Source organism: Rhinoderma darwinii, chromosome 1 (assembly GCF_050947455.1).
Source record: "Rhinoderma darwinii isolate aRhiDar2 chromosome 1, aRhiDar2.hap1, whole genome shotgun sequence".
In the NCBI taxonomy this organism is placed as follows: domain Eukaryota; kingdom Metazoa; phylum Chordata; class Amphibia; order Anura; family Rhinodermatidae; genus Rhinoderma; species Rhinoderma darwinii.
The window spans coordinates 570,640,627-570,661,579 of record NC_134687.1 but is presented as its reverse complement, the minus strand read 5'-3'; the positions used below and the strand labels follow the sequence as shown (position 1 = coordinate 570,661,579).

Genomic DNA, 20,953 nt, shown 5'->3' with positions numbered 1-20,953 from the left:
CTAGCCAATAGCGGCGATCGGCGAGGCGGGACCATAGTAAATGGTCCCGGCCCATTATGCTGTGATAGCATGCTGTCAGAAACAGCAGCTATCACAGCTCAGGAACGCCGGGCTCGAGCACTGCTGTGCTGAATGAGACCGATCGCTGCTATTGGCTAGTTACTCACTGACTAGCCAATAGCGGCGATCGGCGAGGCGGGACCATAGTAAATGGTCCCGTCCCATTATGCCGTGATAGCCTGCTGTCAGAAACAGCAGCTATCACAGCGCATGAATGCGCCGGGCGCGCGCACCGCTGTTCTAACTGCAAGACGTACTATTACGGCATGGAGCGCGAACGATAGAGCTGCCATGACGTAATAGTACGTCAAGGAGCGTGAAGGGGTTAAGGAACTGTATGATACTGTTATTGATAGAATTTATAGTAGCTATAGATAGATTATTATTGTGATTCTGCTAGTGTTTGTACTATTTTAATATCTTCTGGATTTATACCCTTCATCTTTCACCTGTAGCCTGATTTTTCTGATGAGAGGGGGACTCACTACACAATATTTTGTACATGCCTTGAGCTGGACTTTACTAGAGATGATACTCCTGTAGCATAAAATCAACATTGGTCTATAATGTTCCTAAATAAAGTATGTTGTTATGTAGGAGCTATTTCACTCTATGAATTCTACCTTTTTTAGAAGAACTAATATCTTCTGATGACTGTGTCTACTAGGCAGTTGTAGACACAGTGAAGATCTGCATGTGCATAATGGAGGCTTAAATGTGATGAAGTATAGTTATCATGAAATTATGGTGGAGCTACTACATAATGTTATGTAAATCGTAAAGTTCCTCAATTTGCATTCATTAAAATTGGCCCCTGGATAAGAAGAGGATGTTTCATCATATATTATCATATATTACATATCACTAGGATAAATTATAAAGAGTTAAATTGTAATTGTTTTGAAAAATGGGCAAAAGAAACTCTCCCAGGTATTAAAATATCACCAGTTGAGATTCAGGAAAAAATTTATAAGGGTTGGAAGAATACCAACATAGCGGTAAAATCTGAGATATTAAGAGAACTTCAATGGAAGATACGTTTTAAAGTTTGTACTGCTTTTAATGTGGGGTTTGAACCCAAAAAATTGTAGCTGTCAAAATCCTGATACCAACAAAGTCCAACTGATGCATGTCCAAAATGCTCACTTCTCAAAGCTGGACTTTGGCATTCTTTGTGGAAGTGTTCACAGATTCAGATATTTTGGAACCAAGTAGTCTCATTTATTAATACTGTGGTAGACAATTCCTTAGGAACACGAATGTATTTTTGCAACCGCAATTCACCCTCAAATCTGCGGGTGAATTGCGGCCCCATTAATTTCTATGGGCCCATGCACACGGCCATAGTTTCCACGGTCCGTGCATTGCCTAGGAGCCTGGACCGCAAAAAGATAGGACATGTCTTATTACGGCCGCGTTTTGCGGTCCAGGCTCGTTCAAATTAATGCACACGGCAATGTGCGCGGCCCGTGATTTGCGGGTGCCAACAAGTGACACCCCGCGGCCCTCCGAGCCGCAAAACACGGCCCATGAACTCCACTACGGTCGTGTGCATGAGACCTTAGTTATGAAACAGTGCACTCTCTTCAATGCTGATTTAGAGTCAAACAAAACTGAAATAAAGAGAATTATTATGCTATTAATATTGACAGTGAAAAATACTATTTTGAATGCTTGGTTAAACCCCCACAAACCAGCCTTTAATGAGTTCTTAAATCTCTTAAAGTTTTTTACTACATTAGAAGGCCTACATATTTATCAGAGGGAAGGAGTTCAGAGGAACCCATTGAAAAAAACTGATGAAGTGTTTCTTTTGTTTTTTTCTGTGCGCCCAAAAAAAGGGAGGGGGGTTCAATGTATTCTAATTGGGGTCAGGGATTGGAGAATATGTATCCTTGTGCCCTTATATTGATATCATTGTTTTTTCTTGAAATAAATTATTTAAAAAAAATAAAAAGAGAAAAAATAAAATGTTTAAGTATATAAACGATGATTAGGTTTGTATTGTTGTGCATCTAATGCTTAGTAATAATAAAACAATGTAATATAGACTTCAAACATTGACATTAATTAAATGCAATTACAACAAATGCATAAAATCATCCCGTAACCATTCCATAAAAAAATCCTCTTTATCCAAATTATATTTTTACTTTGGTTATCGGGGTCTAGATGAGTGGATGATGACCAAGTAGATCAACATCTGATATGTCCAAAATTTGGGACCCAACTAAAGTAGCAGTGATGAGGGTAGATCGATCACTCAACGCTCAAGTTTGCTTTAAATCCCACTTCTAGTGTGATTTAATCATTTCCTTTATGTTACATAGTTACATAGTTCGTACGGTTGAAAAAAGACACATGTCCATCAAGTTCAACCAAGGGATGGGAAAAGGGAAGTCAAAAATTTCTACACATTGACATAGGAGCTTATATTTTTTTGTTCTAGGAAATTATCTAACCCTTTTTTAAATGTAGATACTGTCCCTGCTGTGACCAGCTCCTGTGGTAGGCTATTCCATAGATTCACGGTTCTCACAGTAAAGAAGGCTTGTCGCCTCTGCAGGTTGAACCTTTTTTTCTCCAGACGGAGGGAGTGCCCCCTTGTTTTTTGAGGGGGTTTTACATGGAACAGAATTTCACCATATTTTTTGTATGTGCCATTCATATATTTATATAAATTAATCATGTCCCCCCTTAGTCGTCTTTTTTCAAGGCTAAATAGGTTTATTTCTTTTAATTTTTCCTCATAACTTAGATTCTCCATGCCCCTTATTAGCTTCGTTGCTCTTCTTTGTATTTTTTATAACTCCAGGGCATCCTTTCTATGAACTGGAGCCCAGAACTGAACTGTATATTTTAGATGAGGCCTCACTAATGCTTTGTAAAGTGGTAATATTATATCCCTGTCCCGCGAGTCCATGCCTCTTTGAAGGAGCCATATATTTAGTTCCAAGGATGGGATCTGATCCTGTCCTTTGAGATTAGGAAAGTCTTTGGGCAAGGCTGTCCTGATGTCACAGGAACTGTACTTATTCTACTATTCTACTTTTTTCTAAATTTCCTTGGCTTCTGCACAGATGAACAATACGACTACGAGCTTACACTTACACAGGCAGAAGAGTAGGAGAGAGAGTAGGGGACAATGAGATCTTACATGCTATACAGTATTCATAGAGAGCTAGATGACGTTCGCAATTGGCACTGTAGTGGGTTGTTTCTTAGTGTCTATTACCTATGTAGGAGACCAAAATACTTCAGAAATTCATCTGAGTAGACTCATCTAAAAATTAATTATTTATAATTATTTTAATTTAAGATGGAAAACTCCTTTAGAGGGAATGTTTCATCAGAAAATATATATTTTTTTATCATATAATTTTTTTTTCCATGATTACTTTTTTTGTGTGACTATACTTATAAAATAAATCTTGAAATATTGCAGTTTTCACACTGGCCACTAGAGCAGACACAATAAGCTGATATTTCCTGTATTCTGGAGCTCATGTGTAAGATGTGCTGTGTAGACTGGGACAGGGTCAGTACTGCTGAAGGTCTAGTTAATGCAGGATAGCAATATCATACATTATACATACAGATAAGACTGTATGTTTCTCCCCTGTTACTCTTTGGTCTATGGAGAGGGGGTTGTATTCCATCACTTCCCCTGTAGAGTGAATACCATTCATTGCTGCTATCATAAGGGTGTATTTACACGGTGTGGTTTTGCGGTGCGATTTTAAAATCACGGTAAAAACGCATGCATGTTTTGGTGTGGTTTGTCGTCTGCAAGCCAAAAAAGCAACAAAACCGCACCAAGTGAACCCTACAGCACACACTGCCATTAAATCTAACACAGGACGGATATGTGTGCCTCCAATATGGCTGCACCCCATCGGAGATTTAAAAAATAAAATAAATTAATAGCTGCAACATAAAGAAAAACATAAAAACAACATATTATTTATCTTCTGCAGACTACAATTTTTTTAATCCAGAACTGCTAATTACAGAGACATCAACTTTATGGAAATATTATACCTTGCTGAAGTAAAAATCCAGTGAACACAGAACATCCATTGCGCCCCTCATATTGTTATAAGAAGGGGATACATGAGGTGTCCAGTTCTCTCTGTTTGAGTTACTATTATTACTCTGTAGAAATAAACACGTTATGAAGTGATTTTGTTTTTCCATTGTAATTGGGATAATTATTGCTATGTGTTTTTGTTTTTCCTCCTGAAATATTTTCAGTTGGCACATTTACCTATTCATTAGCACATGTCCAACGCACACAAAGGCAAGTGAGCTGTTTTTTCTGCATTAATGCCATGTCTGTAAATTATACACACCATACAAATCAGAATTTAATAACATTCACAAGTGGAAACAAATTATCATGGGGCACAATAATACGGCCTTCTGTGAGCGGGAATGACACAAAGGTTTTGCAAAAACAGGATTTACCTACATTTACAAAACGACATTAGAAATGACAATTATCTCCTTAACAATCAGATCATTTCGGTTCTCAGTGACCAGACGTGGTGATTTAAAAGCCCTAACCATTTTCTTTTTCGACCAAATCATTTTTGAGTTGCTTTTCATGATATGCAGGGCTACGTTTTATATCATTTTTTTATAGTAATAAATTAAATGGAAAAAAAATATATTTAGAAAATACAGACAAAAAAGTATTTAACCCATTAGTGACCACCAATACGCTTTTTCATGACCGTCACTAATGGGCCTTAGGTAAGGCCACCACTTTTTCACGGTGGCCTAGTCTAAGTCCTGCACAGGACTTAAAAAAAATATTTCTACAAGGGGGGCTGTGTGGCATCATCTACAAGGGGGCTGTGTGACACTATGTACAAGGGGGGGCTTTGTGGCACTATGTACAATGGGGGCTGTGTGGTACCATCTACAAGGGGGGCTGTGTGGCATCATTTGCAGGGGGCTGTGTGGCACGATCTGCAGAGGGGACTGTGTGGCAACATCTGTAAGGGGGGACTGTGTGGCACCATCTACAAGGGGGACTGTGTGGCACTATCTACAAGGGAGGGCTGTGTGTGGCACTATCTACAATGTAGGGCTGTGTGTGGCTATTGCCCCCCCCCAAAAGTAATAATAAAAGTTAATCAATAAGTCCCATGTACCCCAAAATAGTACCAATGAAAAATATGTATCGTCCCGCAAAAACAAGCCCTCATATGCAGGGGCGTAGCTAGAAGGGCAGGTGGGGCATGTGCCCCGGTTGCAACTAAGATGTAGAGAAGGGGGTGCATCGCAGAGTAGTCATATCAAAACAGCTAATCACTGCTGATAGGCGCCCTGCAGCCGTCCGGCATACAGACCGCCCATCAGCAGCGATCAGCTGTTTTGATACGGCTGCTCTGCGTCGATCCCATCCTCTCAGGGCCCCCTTCTGCTACCAGGCCCGCACTGCCTGGCACATTACATTTATGGGCCAGCCTGCACGGGCCCCCTCATGCCCGGTAGTGTTGCACCATCTACATCACTATCTATAAGGGGGGCTGTGTGTGGAGCTATCTACAAAGGGGGCTGTGTGTGGCACTATCTACAAGAGAAGGCTGTGTATGGCGCTATCTACAAGAGGGGGGATTTGTGGCCTTATCTACAAGAGAGGGGCTGTGTGTGGCGCTATATACAAGGGGACTGTGTGAGGAGCTATCTACAGGGGGCTTTGTGTAGCGCTATCTACAAGAGAGAGGCTGTGTGTGGTGCTATCTACAGGGGACTGTGTGTGGCCCCTTTAATTTATTTTCTTTTAATTTATTGTTATGATAACCCCCTTATATAACTATATTGCTTGTAAAATGTGGAAATGGTTTTATGCTCGAGTTACATTAATAACTGTGAAAAAAAATGACACCTCAGTGATTGGTAGAGAAAGCAAACATGTAGAGGGGGAAGGAGATGTCGGGAAAGAAGTTGGGGAGCGCCAATCTTAATCTTTGCCCCGGGCACAGAAGAATCTAGCTATGCCTCTGCTCATATTGAGACACAGATGGAAACATTTAAAAGTTATGGCTTTTGGAAAGCGGTGACGCAAATTCCAATAATTTTAGTTCAAAAGATTTTTTATTGCGCAAAAGTAGTAAAACATAAAAATAACTCTATGTATGTGGCATTGTTGTAATCGTACCAACCCATAGAACAAAGGTAACATGTTATTTAGGCCGCACGGTGAACGGCGTAAATTTAAAACGCATAGAACAATGGCGGAATTGCTCTTTTTTTCTTCTTTTCCCCCAAACAAAACATTAATAAATGTTATTCAAAAAATGATATGCATTCCAAAATGATGCCATTGAAAAATACAACTCATCCTGCAAAAAACAAGTCCTTATACAGCAATGTCGATGGAAAAATAAAAAACGTATAGCTCTTTTAATGTGACGATGGAAAACTGAAAAAAAATTGCTTGTCATTAAGGCCTAAAATAGGCTGGTCACTAAGGGGTTATATTAATTCCTCATTTAGTTTGCCATTTTGATATGGGATATGTCTTGCTTTGGTGATTGTGGCAGAATATGGGTACAGTTTTGTTTGGCAATGGCTTTTTGTTTTGGGTCTTACCTTTTTTTTGGTGTCTGTGCCTTCAATTATGATGCTTGGTAATGCCAGTGTGGTGTGTGTTTGCCCTCCACATTCCCTTTCCATAACCCTTGTGCTGATTTACCCTCCCTATTTCCTTCCTTCATAGGTCCTACATTCAATAGCAAAGGTGATGTCTTCCACCAGGACTGCATCCTCTCTCTCTTTTGGGGACCCATAGCAGATGCATGTGCAGTATGCACATTTGCAGGATACTAAAGAATAGGTTTTCAGACAAGATTATGACATTGTACTATTAATTCTATTTTAAATGAGTTATAAAACAATGTTTTTATAGAGCTGAAGATAAACTACGGTAACTAATTTCCCTAGGATTCGTCTGGTATTAGGTACTTGTGTAGGAGAATATAACGGAGCCAAAGTAAATGTAATGTATACCAGTTAGTGGGGGTGAAAGACTTTTTTTTATGTATTTTAAGTACAAAAAAACTGTATATAATGTACAATTCAATTTGTCTTATATGGTTATAATATAATACGATTTTTAAACATTGTATACCAAAAAGATGAATTAGTTAGATCAATATTTATTGCAAGCATGCACCATATATACAGAAACCATTACATAGTTACATAGTTAGTATGGTTGAAAAAAGACACATGTCCATCAAGTTCAACCAAGGGATGGGAAAAGGAACCAAGGGACATTAAAGAAGACCTTCAGTGCAAAAATAACTTTTTCATGTCTGCATTCCCCACCTGAGTGTATACTATACATTACACTTCTTTTATGTATACTGTACTCACTTTTTGAACTGCTGCCTTGTCTGTGCTTTAAAAAAGCCTCCATCTTGATTTTTAGATTTCCCCAGCTTTCTCTTCCTCTCTGCTTTGCTACCAATCACATGATGTTTCAGCACAGCATCACATGACAAGCTAAAGACCATACGATTTCTGCATGCTGGGGGACACTGTGATTATCATTCTCTCCATATTCTCCTAATTAAGCTGAGAAGTCATAATTATACAGACAGGGAGGCAACACTATATTACTCTATATTATACCTGTGTGACAGGAACTTGTCTAAGTATCAGTGGCAGCTGATGATAGAAGTTTCTGTCGCCCCCCCCCCCCCCTCCCCCCGTCCCCCCCGTCCCCCGTCCCCGTCCCCCCCCGGTGCAAAACTAGTGAAGGAACTGCTGAAGCCTGTGATGGGTGACATATAGACCTCCATAGACTCATGTAGAGAAAGTGTGTCACCGAGTCTGATTCACACTGCTGCTGGGCAACCATCCCAGTCTGATATATAGAGATAGAAGCAACAAGAAAAATAAAAGGTGAGAAACTGTACAAATTACGCTATTAACAAGCTCTTGGTTGTCAGGATTGTCACAGATTATATACAGTATTTATGGTGAGTACCTTTATTAGACAGGTAGATCACAGATCATCCCAATGACACAGGAATTAGACACCTGACAGAATATGCTTAATTCAAACGCAGAATACGAACAGATTAAACCAGCAACTCAGCCCTAAATGCATGAGTCAGCCATTAAAGAGGAATGGACACCATTCTTTCCCCGATGAATAAAACAAAGAAGAGTGTGCAGGTCATCTAAGACTCTGTGCTCATCACATTTCTGCCATCAGTTGGAGGTATATAGACTTCTGTACAGTGCATTGCACACATGTAGTGGGGCAGTCAATGTGACGCAGTTCATTCAGGCTACATAGTGAGGAGGAGGGTGACATCACAGTTCAGAAGCGGGGCCGCTGCTCCTCCTCATCGCTCACCACTTAAAAATATGCATCTCCATAACAGACACCTAAAAGCGCAGCCATCTGCCTCAGTCATATCTCTGGTGCCGGACTGTGAGGAGACAGTTCCTTCCCTCCCCTCTTCTCTGCATAGATCCATCATAAAAATGGGGGAACCCCACATCGTTCTTTCCATTTATATATTTATTTTTAAAAATTACGTGGGGTCCCCCCCATTTTTCATAATCAGCCAGATACAACACAGCAGCAGCCTAGCATTACCAGGGTGGGAAGGGCCACTGTGTTTGGCCTTTCCCAGCCTAATGATACCAGCCTGCGGCCGCCCCAGTGCTCGGCCATCACTACAGATGGTCGGGTACTGGATCGTACCCGGCTCTTCCCGGAACCCCTGCTGGCGGTGGGTATCGGGGTAATAACGGGGGTTAGTGTTAGCGTCTGCACCGGCTAACACTAAGCCCCGCCTTAGTAATGGACACTGTCAATCAGCCAGTAGCTGTTAATAAGGCAGTAGTAATAAAGTTACAAAAAATACAAAGACATAGAAAAAACAGGTTTATTTAAATTTTAAAAAAACACACAACCCTCATTAATCATTTTATTGATAATAAAAAAAAGCCATCATCGAAGTAGTCCTCGAATACGACGTAGTCCAACGACCGAACCTTTAAAAAACACATACACAAAAAAAAATCTTAGTAAGGGTCTGTTCACATTGCCGCTGCCCTTCCGTCGGAGGTTTCCGTCGGGTAACCCCTCAACGGAAAGGCAAAATTCAGCTTCTGTTTCCCACACCATTGATCTCCATGGTGACGGAAACGTTGCTAAAAGTTTCCGCTTGTCACCATTGTGACAAGGTTCTGTTGTTCTTGACGCAACCAATATTACTGTCTGCTGGGGCCCTGTATTTTAACCTACCACATGGTAGGTGTAAAAGGGTTTGTCTAGTCCCTAAACATTGATGGCCTATCCTCAGGATAGGCCATCAATAGCTGATGGGTCGGGGTCCGACTCCCGGGACCCCCGCCAATCAGCTGTTTTGAAAGGGGTGCAGCACTCGTACAGGCGCTGATTTCCCCTCATTTTCCTCACTTGCTCACACTGTGAATCGCTGAGACGTCCGTGTCGGAGACTCAGTGTGTAAAAAAGTGAGCGGAATGAAGGGGAAGCAGCGCTTGGCGGGGGTCCTGGGTGTCTGACCCTGACCCATCAGTTCCAGCAGACAGTGGTATTAAACTTACCCTCCTCTTCAGCCGCAGCGGAGGTCCTGACTCCATCCAGGGTCGGGATGTTATGCCCAGCGCACAGCTCTGTGACGTCAGGATCTCCGCTGCGTTTTGGAAAGAGGGGGGTAAGTACTGTCAGTTACTATAGTAACGGAGGCCCGTGTAGTTTATTACTAAGGCCCCAGTTACTATAGTAACTTTTCGTTGATGTGGTGCGGGGGGGCTGCGGGCCCCAATGGCTTCAGGGCCCGGTCTCAATTGCAACCACTGCGACCCCTATAGTTACGCCACTGCTTAGGCCTGCACTGTGAGGATACCTTAATGTGTAATTATTATTTTTTTTTTAAAGAGTAGTATAAGATTAGAAAAATAAGGACCTTTACACATTACTTGGTCACGAGTCTGATGCCCAATTAAACATATTGAACAGTGTTCAATCTTCTTTCCCAGCTCCAGGAAATAGAGACTCTATAAGAACCTGCATACTGTGTAATGGACCTACGGTATGTTTTCTCCCTTTCATTTTATTACTTTTTCTGGCGACTGAGGCCCCATGCACACGACCGTAGAATTTGTCCGTAATTGCAGACCAATTCAATTCTATTGACCATGGACACCTACCCATATATTTGCAGGAAGATGTCCGGGCCGTAGAAAGCCTCCGCAAAAGATAGGACATGTCCAATCTTTTGCTTTTAACGGACCGTGCTCCCATACTTCGCATGGAAGCATGGGCCGAAAATGCGGGTGGCTGTCCGCGGCCGCGCCCGTAATCATGGACCGTGATTACGGGCACTGCCGTGTGCATGAGGCCTAATGTATGGTTATTATTGCTTTTTATACTTTGTAATCAAACACTGTATCTGTATAATACTGTTTAACCCCTTCTCGACATCCGCAGTGTATGTATATATATATATATATATATATATATATATGGCGCTGCTGGGCAGGGGTACCCGCAAAACCGCAGTACTATTACTTTGCAATGATAGTGCAGGTTCAGGGGCTAAGCCCGCACCATCACCGCCGGGTGTCAGCTGTATGTTACAGCCGGAGCTAGCCTCTGATCCGGCTGATTAACCCCTCAGATGCTGCGTTCAATGGAGATCGCCGCATCTGAGGGTTTTTTACCCACCGGCACCCCAGCAACATGATCGCTGGGTTGCCAGTGGCTGCAGAGGCAACCGGAGGCCTAATACTAGACTCCCAATTAGCCACGGAAGCCTTCTATGCCCTGCTCTGACACAGGGCCAAAAAGGCTTCCAAGATGGCATCGGCTCAGCTTCCGGCTCAGAAGCTGAGCCGGCGTCATCAGTAGTGGATGTCCACTGTATGTTACAGTGGACACCCTGCTGTAACGCCAGGAACTGGAGCTAGCTCTGATCCCTGTTGTTAATCCCTTAGATCCAGCGATAGAAAGCGATCACTGCATCTTAGTTGTTTGTACTATGTGCCTGATGTACTCTACCCAGCTTACACATGCCCCCACATTATAAACTAAAATACCAATAAAACTCGAAACAACACTACTACCAAACAAAATCCACGCTACAAAAGCCAAATGGTGGTCCCTCCCTTCTGAACCTTACAGTGTGCCCAAACAACTGTTTACTTCCACATACAGTGAAGGAAATAAGTATTTGATCCCTTGCTGATTTTGTAAGTTCTCGGATGTTCAGCTCCCTCCATAAGTTTTCGATGGAATTAAGGTCTGGAGACTGGCTAGGCCACTCCATGACCTTAATGTGCTTCTTTTTGAGCCACTCCTTTGTTGCCTTGGCTGTATGTTTCGGGTCATTGTCATGCTGGAAGACCCAGCCACGAGCCATTTTTAATGTCCTGGTGGAGGGAAGGAGGTTGTCACTCAGGATTTGACGGTACATGGCTCCATCCATTCTCCCATTGATGCAGTGAAGTAGTCCTGTGCCCTTAGCAGAGAAACACCCCCAAAACATAATGTTTCCACCTCCATGCTTGACAGTGGGGACAGTGTTCTTTGGGTCATAGGCAGCATTTCTCTTCCTCCAAACACGGCGAGTTGAGTTAATGCCAAAGAGCTCAATTTTAGTCTCATCTGACCACAGCACCTTCTCCCAATCACTCTCAGAATCATCCAGATGTTCATTTGCAAACTTCAGACGGGCCTGTACATGTGCCTTCTTGAGCAGGGGGACCTTGCGGGCACTGCAGGATTTTAATCCATTACGGCGTAATGTGTTACCAATGGTTTTCTTGGTGACTGTGGCCCCAGCGGCCTTGAGATCATTAACAAGTTCCCCCGTGTAGTTTTTGGCTGAGCCCTCACCTTCCTCAGGATCAAGGATACCCCACGAGGTGAGATTTTGCATGGAGCCCCAGATCTATGTCGATTGACAGTCATTTTGTATGTCTTCCATTTTCTTACTATTGCACCAACAGTTGCCTCCTTCTCACCCAGCGTCTTACTTATGGTTTTGTAGCCCATTCCAGCCTTGTGCAGGTCTATGATCTTGTCCCTGACATCCTTAGAAAGCTCTTTGGCCTTGCCCATGTTGTAGAGGTTAGAGTCAGACTGATTCATTGAGTCTGTGGACAGGAGTCTATTATACAGGTGACCATTTAAGACAGCTGTCTTTAATGCAGGCACCAAGTTGATTTGGAGCGTGTAACTGGTCTGGAGGAGGCTGAACTCTTAATGGTTGGTAGGGGATCAAATACTTATTTCTCTGTGCACAATGCAAATAAATATATATAATTTTGACTATGTGATTTTCTGTTTTTTGTTTTTTTTTATATAATCTATCTCTCACTGGTAAAATTAACCTAGCCTAAAAATTCTAGACTGTTCATGAGTGGGCAAACTTACAAAATCAGCAAGGGATCAAATACTTATTTCCTTCACTGTATATGGCATCGCCAAACCAGGGAGAACCCTTTTAACAATTTTTGGGGCGTGTGGCACAAGCTGGGCACGACATATTTGCCACTGAAATGGCATATCTGGGGAAAAATTGCAATTTTTACTTTGCAGCTCAATCGTTTATGGAAAAGATCTGTGGGGTGAAAATGTTCACTACACCCCATAAATGCCTTGAGGGGTGTAGTTTCCAAAATTGGGTCACTTCTCAGGGGTTTATTTTATTATTTCACGTCAGAGCCTCTGCAATTGTGAACCAATACTTTGTAAGTCGCAAAATTAGACCTCAATTTCGCATGGTACCTCTCTCACTCCTGAGCCCTGTTGATCGTACAGGCAAAAGATTAGGGCCACATGTAGGGTGTTTCTAAAACCAGGAAACACAGCATCATAATTAGAGGGCTGTCTATTCATGGTGGCACAAGCTGGGCACCACATATTGGCATATTTATGAAAAAATTCCCATTTGTAGTCTCCCAACTGGGGTCACTTAAGGGGGGTTTCCACTGTTTTGGTCTCACAGGGGCTTTGCAAATGCGACATAACGCCCAGAAACAAATCTAGCAAAATCTGCACTCCAAAAGCCAAACGGTGCTCCTTCCCTTCTGAGCCCTGCCCAGTACCCAAATAGGAGTTTATGACCACATATGCGGTATCGCCGTACTCGGGAGAAATTGCTTTACAAATGTTGGCGTGCTTTTTCTCTTTTTATTTGTTGAGAAAATGAAATATTTTGAGCTAAAGCTACGTCTTATTTTTATTTTCACTGCCCAATTCTAATAAAAACTATGAAACACCTGCGGGGTCAAACTGCTCACTACACCCCTGGATTAATACCTCAAGGGGTGCAGTTTCCTAAATGGAGTCACTTTTGGGGAGTTTCCACTGTACAGGTCCCTCAGGGGCTTTGCAAATGCGATATGGTGCCATGATACCAATTCAGTAAAATCTGAGCTCCAAAAGCCAAATGGCACGCCTTCCTTTCTAAGCTCTGCCGTGTGACCAAACAGCAGTTTACGACCACATATGGGGTATTTATATACTCTGGAGAAGTTGCTTTACAAATGTTGGGGTTCTTTTTCTTCTTTATTTCTTGTGGAAATTGATTTATTTTTTTTAGCTAAAACGACATCTGATTGGAAATATTTAATATTTTTTATTTTCACATCTAAATTCTAATAAAATCTATGAAACACCTGTGGGTTCAAAATGTTCAGTACACCCCTAGATGAATTCCTTGTGGGTGTAGTTTACAAAATGGGATCTTTTTTTTGGGTATTTCGTTTGTTTTGGCACCACAAGACCTCTTCAAACCTGACATGGTGCCTAAAATATAATCTTAAATAAAGAAGGCCCCAAAATCCACTAGGTGCTTCTTTGCTTCTGAGGCAAGTGCTTCAGTCAACTAGGGCAACGTGTGGGATATTTCTAATAACTGCAGAATCTCGGCAATAAATATTGAGTTGTGTTTGTCTCATAAAACCTTCTGTGTTACAGGAAAAAAATTAATAAAAATTAATTTCTGCAAAAAAATTTAAATTTGTAAATTTCACCTCTACTTTGCTTTAATTCTTGTGAAACGCCTAAAGGGTTAAGAAACTTTATAAAAAGCTGTTTTGAATACTTTGATGGGTGCAGTTTTTAAAATGGGGTGATTTATGAGGGATTTCTAAAACATAGGGCCCTCAAAACCACTTCAGATCTGAAGTGGTCCATGAAAAAATAGCCTTTTCAAATTTTCTAGAAAATGTGAGAAATTGCTGCTAAAGTTCAAAGCCTTGTAACGTCCTAAAAAAATAAAAGGATGTTCAAAAAATGATGCAAACATAAAGTAGACATGTGGGAAATGTTAACTAATAAATATTTTTTTTGTGGTATTACTATCTGTTTTACAAGCAGATACATTGAATTTAGAAAATGCTAATTTTTTAAAATTTTCTCTACATTTTGGTGTTTTTCACAAATAAATGTTGAATTTATCGACTAAATTTTTTCATCAACATAAAGTCCAATGTGTCATGAGAAAACAATATCAGAATCGCTCGGATAGGTAAAAGCATTCCGAAGTTATTACCACATAAAGTGGCACATGTCAGATTTGAAAAATAAGGCTCTGTAAGGAAGGTCAAAAGTGTCCAGAGCGGGAAGGGGTTAAAACTGCTATCATTTGTATTGTGTGCAGCGTGTCTAAAGGGCCTTTTACACCAGCCTACAACAGGCCGGTGCAGCGAGCGCCGATCAACAAGACATCGTTGATTGCCACTCATTTGCTCCTGTCATACGAGCTATGGATGGGGACGAGCGGTCATTACTCCGATCGCTCATCCCCATACATTATTATCATGTCGGCAGCGGAGATGTGCTGCCGAAAACGATAATATTTTACTTTTTTTAAAGGAAACGGTCATCAGATGATCGAGCATTTGCTCGTTCATCTGCTGATTGCTGTCCTGTTTACACAGAGCAATTATCGGCAACTAGCATTATATGAACGCTCGTCTGCACGATAATCACCCAATGTAAAACTCCCTTAGTAAATGCATTGGGGAATATTTGTTAATGCAATTATTCGAGGTCTGACATAATTGCATTGAAAAGACTTCGGCTGAGGGTGAGTGCTTGTTTATTTTTAAAGCCAAACAAAAAAAATTCGGACAAAAATTTTCATGGTGGAAAAAGAGGGCGTGGTTTAAAAGTCATATTGCACAGAGCATTCACTAAACATTTCCTCCACTTTGTAAAGGTGGCAGCGTGTTACGCCAGGTACAACCTGCTGAACTCAGTAGTTGCACCTGGAATATGTGCCATGTTGAGGAATACGGAGCATGCTGCAATAAAATGTAATCACGCCAGAATTAGTTAATGACGGCAACTACCAGCCCTTAATATAATATCTAGTGGCAGCTTAGTATTTCTGGGGTATATGTACTGTTTGGGGTGTATTTATTCTCCAATAGTGTTCAACCCAATAGTAACCAGAGCCAGATTAATGTTGGTGGAGGCCCGTAGGCAAAACATTTGATGCAGGTCCTCTCCTTTCTTCTTATGCGCGGGACCTATCCACTTTAAAGAAAAAGGAATGCCTATTGTCATGATAATTTGTTACGCCATACACAGTGGTATATGACATCACTGGCCTGTAAGGGTATGTGCCCACGTAGTGTTTTCAGGCGTATTTCTGGGCGTTTACGCCTTGAAAAACACCTGAAAAACTTGAAGCTGAATGCCTACATTGATTTCAATGGGAAATACGGCGTTCTGTTCCGACGGGGCGTTTTTTTACGCCTCGTTTTCCAAAAAAGGCACGTAAAAAGACGCCCACGAAAAAGAAGTGCATGTCACTTCTTGGGACATTTTTGGAGCCGTTTTTCATTGACTTTATAGAAAAACAGCTCCAAAAACGGCCGTAAAAAAAAACGCTACGAAAATCGCTAGTGGCTTAGAAAACGTCTGAAAATCAGGAGCTGTTTTCCCTTGAAAACATGTCCGTATTTTCAGACGTTTTTTGCTAAGCGTGTGAACATAGCCTTACAGTCAATCACAATGCAGAAAAAACTAATGTGGGCCAAGGTGGGTCTCATTAGGGTAGCACCCAGTCCCTAACAGACACAGAGTAGCTGAGCAGAGGAACATCTCTTGATCAGTGGGCAGCAGATAATAATTTGAGCAAAATGAATGCATAATATTTTGTCAGTTTTATATTGTAAGTTCATAACCTGTTTTAATTGATAAAGTTTAACTCTTTGAAGAATATTAAACAGACGATGTTGGAGGCCGAGGGCAATTGCCCCTTTTGCCCTTACTATAATCTGATCCTCACAGTAACATCCATGTCACATGCCTACTAGATGTGCTTGTGATGTAGTAGCTAGTCAAATTACTAACTTTAAAAATATATGTATTAATGTCTAAATATTTAGTTCTTTATTAATACTAATGATTATTATTATTTATTTTTTTAGGTAATCTAAAGAAAAAGGCAAAATCTGGTTACTTTGCTACTACTGGGAATTTGACAAATGATCTACTCCGTGAGAATGATGGCACTATGCAAGAAAAATTTGCTGAAGTTACACACAATATTACCGAACTATAACCTGGTAGAAATATATTGCATTTGTTTAATTTTATAAAATGGACACAACATTGAATACTAAATAAATGTCTACTGTAACTTAAGCGTGTTTAGGTCACTATTATTATGTATGGAAACAATATCTAAAGTGAAATGATTGATTTCCATCTTAAGGGTAAGTTCACACAGGGCGGATACTCTGCGTAAAGGTACACAGCGTATCCACCCTGGCGGCCGCAGAGAATTCCAGCCGAAAAACCGCACCAAATTGTGGTGCAGTTTTTCGGACTGAGTGTCAGCTGCGGAAAACAGAAGAGATATAAAAAAGCCCATACTTACCCTGTGATGTCTTGCAGACCGGCCTTCTGGGATGACGTTTCAAGACATTTGACCGCTGAAGCCTGTGATTGGCTGCAGCGGTCACATGGGATGAAATGTCTTCCCAGGAGGCTACCTGGGATGAAGAAGCACGCACAGAATTCTGGGTAAGTATAAGTTTTGTTATTTTTTTTGTTTTTTCTTTCTGAGTTGCGATTTTTGCGGCGGAATCCCAGCTTTTCCACTGCAAAAATAGCAACATCTGCTATTTATTCTGCTCAGTATTTTTTTTACGCGCTTGCGGTTTTCTAAATGCGGATTAATATGCGGATTTGATGTGGACTTCATCTGCACCAAATTCTGAATGTGTGAACTGACCCTAATACATCATTCTCCCTCGAACTTGCAATTGGGTTTTCGCATAGTTTACAGATGTTTGCTGGAGGTCCCAGCAGCAGGGCACCCTGTGATCACCTTATCAAGGGACCCTCATATAGTTCAAGCACAGGACCTTGAAGACAATAAGCAAGTTACACCAATGCCTCTTGTTAAATGAGTCGCCATTTTTGTGTATTGTATTGCCGTTTTAGGCATACTTGCACCTGTATACACGTTTTGTTTCATTTTGTTGGAATGTGCTGATCAAACTTTTTTGTCTCTTATGTATTGCATATATGTGGGGTTAGTGACTGCCTCCATTTTTTATCTTGCACCCCTCCCAATCTGCCCTGGGTTATTTTAATTAGTTTAATGCTGGTTTCTTCTATCCCCAAGTATATGTAGACTAAGGCCTGATTCACACGAGCGTGTCCATTTTGCATCCTTTAAAAACGCAAAGTTTTTCATGCATTGCAGTTCCGTGTGGGATCAGTTTTTGATGTCAGTGTTGGTGCACATTTTTTTTTTCCCTCAGCATTTCTTTAACAACTGGTGCGTGAAACACAGACAGCACACAGGTGACGTCCGTGTGCTGTCCGTGAATTTCACGCTCCCTTAGACTTCAATTTGCAACGTGGTCTGAAAAACGGACCAGAATAGAACATGCAGCGAGTTTCACGTAATGGACACGCGCTGCGTGAAAAACAATGCATGTCTGAATAGCCCCATTGAATTGCATAGGTCCGCGTGTGTTTGTTTTTTTAACAGACATCATATGGACGTATACAACATTCATGTGAATCAGGCCTCAGTCCCAGTTCTGGGTGTATGAGCAGTGTAGGGACACACCTTATAGAGGTCGTCTTGTTGTGGCAGATGGGCTCACACAATCTGATCAATTTGATCAAAATGTGCGCTAAAAACCTCACTATTGTAAGTAGATTCAACAGCAATGCATATTTATTTATTTATAGTGTTTAGGTGGCATTAGTGTTCGCAGAGTGCTGTTGCCATTTTTGTAAATTATATTTTAATGCAGTCCTAGGGTTAGTTCACACTGAGTTTTTTGGCGCTGTTTTAGACACGGAAAATGCGCCAAATACTGTCCGAAATCGCCTACCATCCATTTCAATAGGAGGCATAGACAATATTTTCCCGTGAGCGGAGAAAAAACGCTTGCGGAAAAAAAAGGGATATGCTCTTTCTTCCCGTGGTTCCAGCTCTGACCACCCATTGGAAATTCTTCCCTTAGGCTTCGTTCACATATGCGTCAGGGCTCTGTTCTTGGGTTCCGTTGGAGCTTTCCATCAGGGGAACCCATGAACAGTACCCTGACTGAAACAAGCGGAAGCCACAGTTTTCCGTTTACATCACCAGTGGCATAGATAGGGGTCGCAGCGGTCGCAACTGCGACCTGGCCCCGTAGCTAGGGGGGCCCGCAGGCCCCCCTCACCACACTAGCGCTGCAATGATTCCTCTACATTGCTGGGTTCCTGCTGGGGTACAAAAAAGACCCAGTAATGTAGCTTAAAGCATTGGTGGCAGCTCAGCTGTCAGAGAGTCATTGCGTGGAGGGGGAACAAGAGGGTGAAAAATGAATGATAGATGAATCCACCCATCTTACGAGACCCAGGCCCGCCCACTGTGCTGTCCACCCAATCAGCTCACTTCTTGCTGTTTCCCTCTTCCTCGTGATCTGTGCAGAGGGAAAGGAATGGCTACAGCAAGAAGATCGTGTGCATGTCTGCTGCTCCCTGGCAGTACGAGCTGCTCTCTGACCCCACACCAGATGTAAGTAGCAACTAGTAATGCAGCTATTAACCCCTTCACTGTGTGTCATGCTGAGCAGTCACACCTCAGGGCTGACCATCTCTCTCTCTCTCTCTCGTCGGTCTGCGCATGCGCGAAACGCGGGGCTCGTCTAAAGCTGGTAAGTCTGAAGTAGATGGAAAATATTATATGTAGAAATCGCAAAGTGTAAACAATGTCATACAGACAAATGACTATAAGTATTGAATATGTATATCTCACTAAAAACAGATAGTTATTAGTAGCAGACTTGAATAGTCTGTAGATTAATATGGCAATGCAAAACAAATCCTTCAATTTAATAGAGCAAATCAGTATATATTGCTAAAGATATAGTAACCCCTAAAGAATTTACTCTAAATTGTATTAGATAAAAAGAAATACAATATAAAGATGCTACTATGAATTGATAGGATAAAGTTGAATTTGCATGTCATATCTACATATAATAAATAGACAAATAGAGCATTGCTTATGATACACATGTTACAGTCGGGTCTGCGCATGCGCCGGGGGATACACTCGTCGTTTGCGTTCCACTGGATACATTTCCGGTTTGGACGTTATTCTGGGATGTTTTACAGTGTATGCACATGGATGCTGACTCCTCGTGGCATTCAACAAAGTATTTAATTATACAATCCATCACATTGTGTACCATATGTTTTCAATCTATAGATTGGCCTCTGCAGCTGTTTGAAGGCAGTTTAAGTGCTCATTATGTCACTTTATAACATTTTTGTACACTAAATATTTCTATATTTTATAGCCGGTTTATGTAATCAGCTGTAAAACAGTGCCCGATACATGAATATTTGTTATGTTAGACTGTAATCTATGTCTATACAGTCTATTTTTACACATTGCATGTTAATTAGATGTATGCTAATTGCTAGCTTCACTTCCTATATGTACTCCACACTGTGTGTAATGTGTCAAACAGCTTGAGAAAGGTTATTTGACGGACCGAAACGTCGCTGCTCACTTGAGGTGAATAAATCCACCCTTTTTCATCAATCTTGAAGTCCTGGTGTCGTTACTTCTTCCTATGGTTTTTGTATATTTCAAGTTGGGGAAGTGATTCATCCTCTTGGTATCGTGCACATGGCCTAATTTATAGTTGGAGTGCTGTGTTCATCTACAATTGGAGTGTCTGCTGGGCACTGTATCTAAGCCAACCACATGGTAGGCTTACATACAGGGCCCATGTGTGATCCTGTCTGATGGACCATGTATCTAAGCCTAACACATGGTAGGCTTAGAAACAGGGCACCAGTAGACAGTAATCTTATACTGTATAAGATTACTATCTACTGGACCCTGTTTCTAAGCCTACCTCATGATAGGCTTAGATACAGAGTCCAACAAACAGTATCATACATGGGCCCTGTATCTAAGCCTACCATATGTGTTACTAATGGGTTTTTTTTGTGATTTTTTTACAGGTTCGGTTGTTGGACTACGTTGGATTCGAGGACTACTTCAATGACATTTCTTATTTTCAATAAAATGGTTAATGAGGGTTGTGTGGGGGGTTTTATTTCAATAAAATATTTTTTCTGTGTATTTGTATTTTTTTAAACTTTATTACTACTGCCTTATTAATAGACGCTGGCTGACAGCGTCCATTACTAAGGCAGGGCTTAGTGTTAGCCGGTGCAGAGGCTAACACTAACCCCCATTATTACCCTGGTACCCAACACCACCAGGGGTGCCGGGAAGGGCTGGGTTATGCTCCAGTACTTGACCATCTGTAAGGTTGGTCGGGTACTGGGGCGGCTGCAGGCTGGTATTAGGCTGGGAAGTCCAAAAACAATGGCCCTTCC

General features: G+C 41.5%; 1 protein-coding gene across 2 annotated transcripts in view; it reads left to right on the top strand.

Annotated features, from left to right (window-relative positions):
- Positions 1-20,089, top strand: part of SHISAL2B (shisa like 2B) — a 198,015-nt gene extending 177,926 nt beyond the window's left edge. The window contains exons 3-4 of one of the 2 annotated variants that reach the window (XM_075854898.1): positions 10,099-10,151; positions 16,510-16,593. In XM_075854898.1, coding sequence (XP_075711013.1) covers positions 10,099-10,151; positions 16,510-16,518 — 62 coding nt within the window. In that variant the 3' untranslated portion in view covers positions 16,519-16,593. Of the gene's footprint in view, positions 1-10,098; positions 10,152-16,509 lie in introns of both variants that reach the window. The other variant, XM_075854897.1, reaches the window with a different exon arrangement.
- The last annotated feature ends 864 nt before the right edge of the window (positions 20,090-20,953 follow it).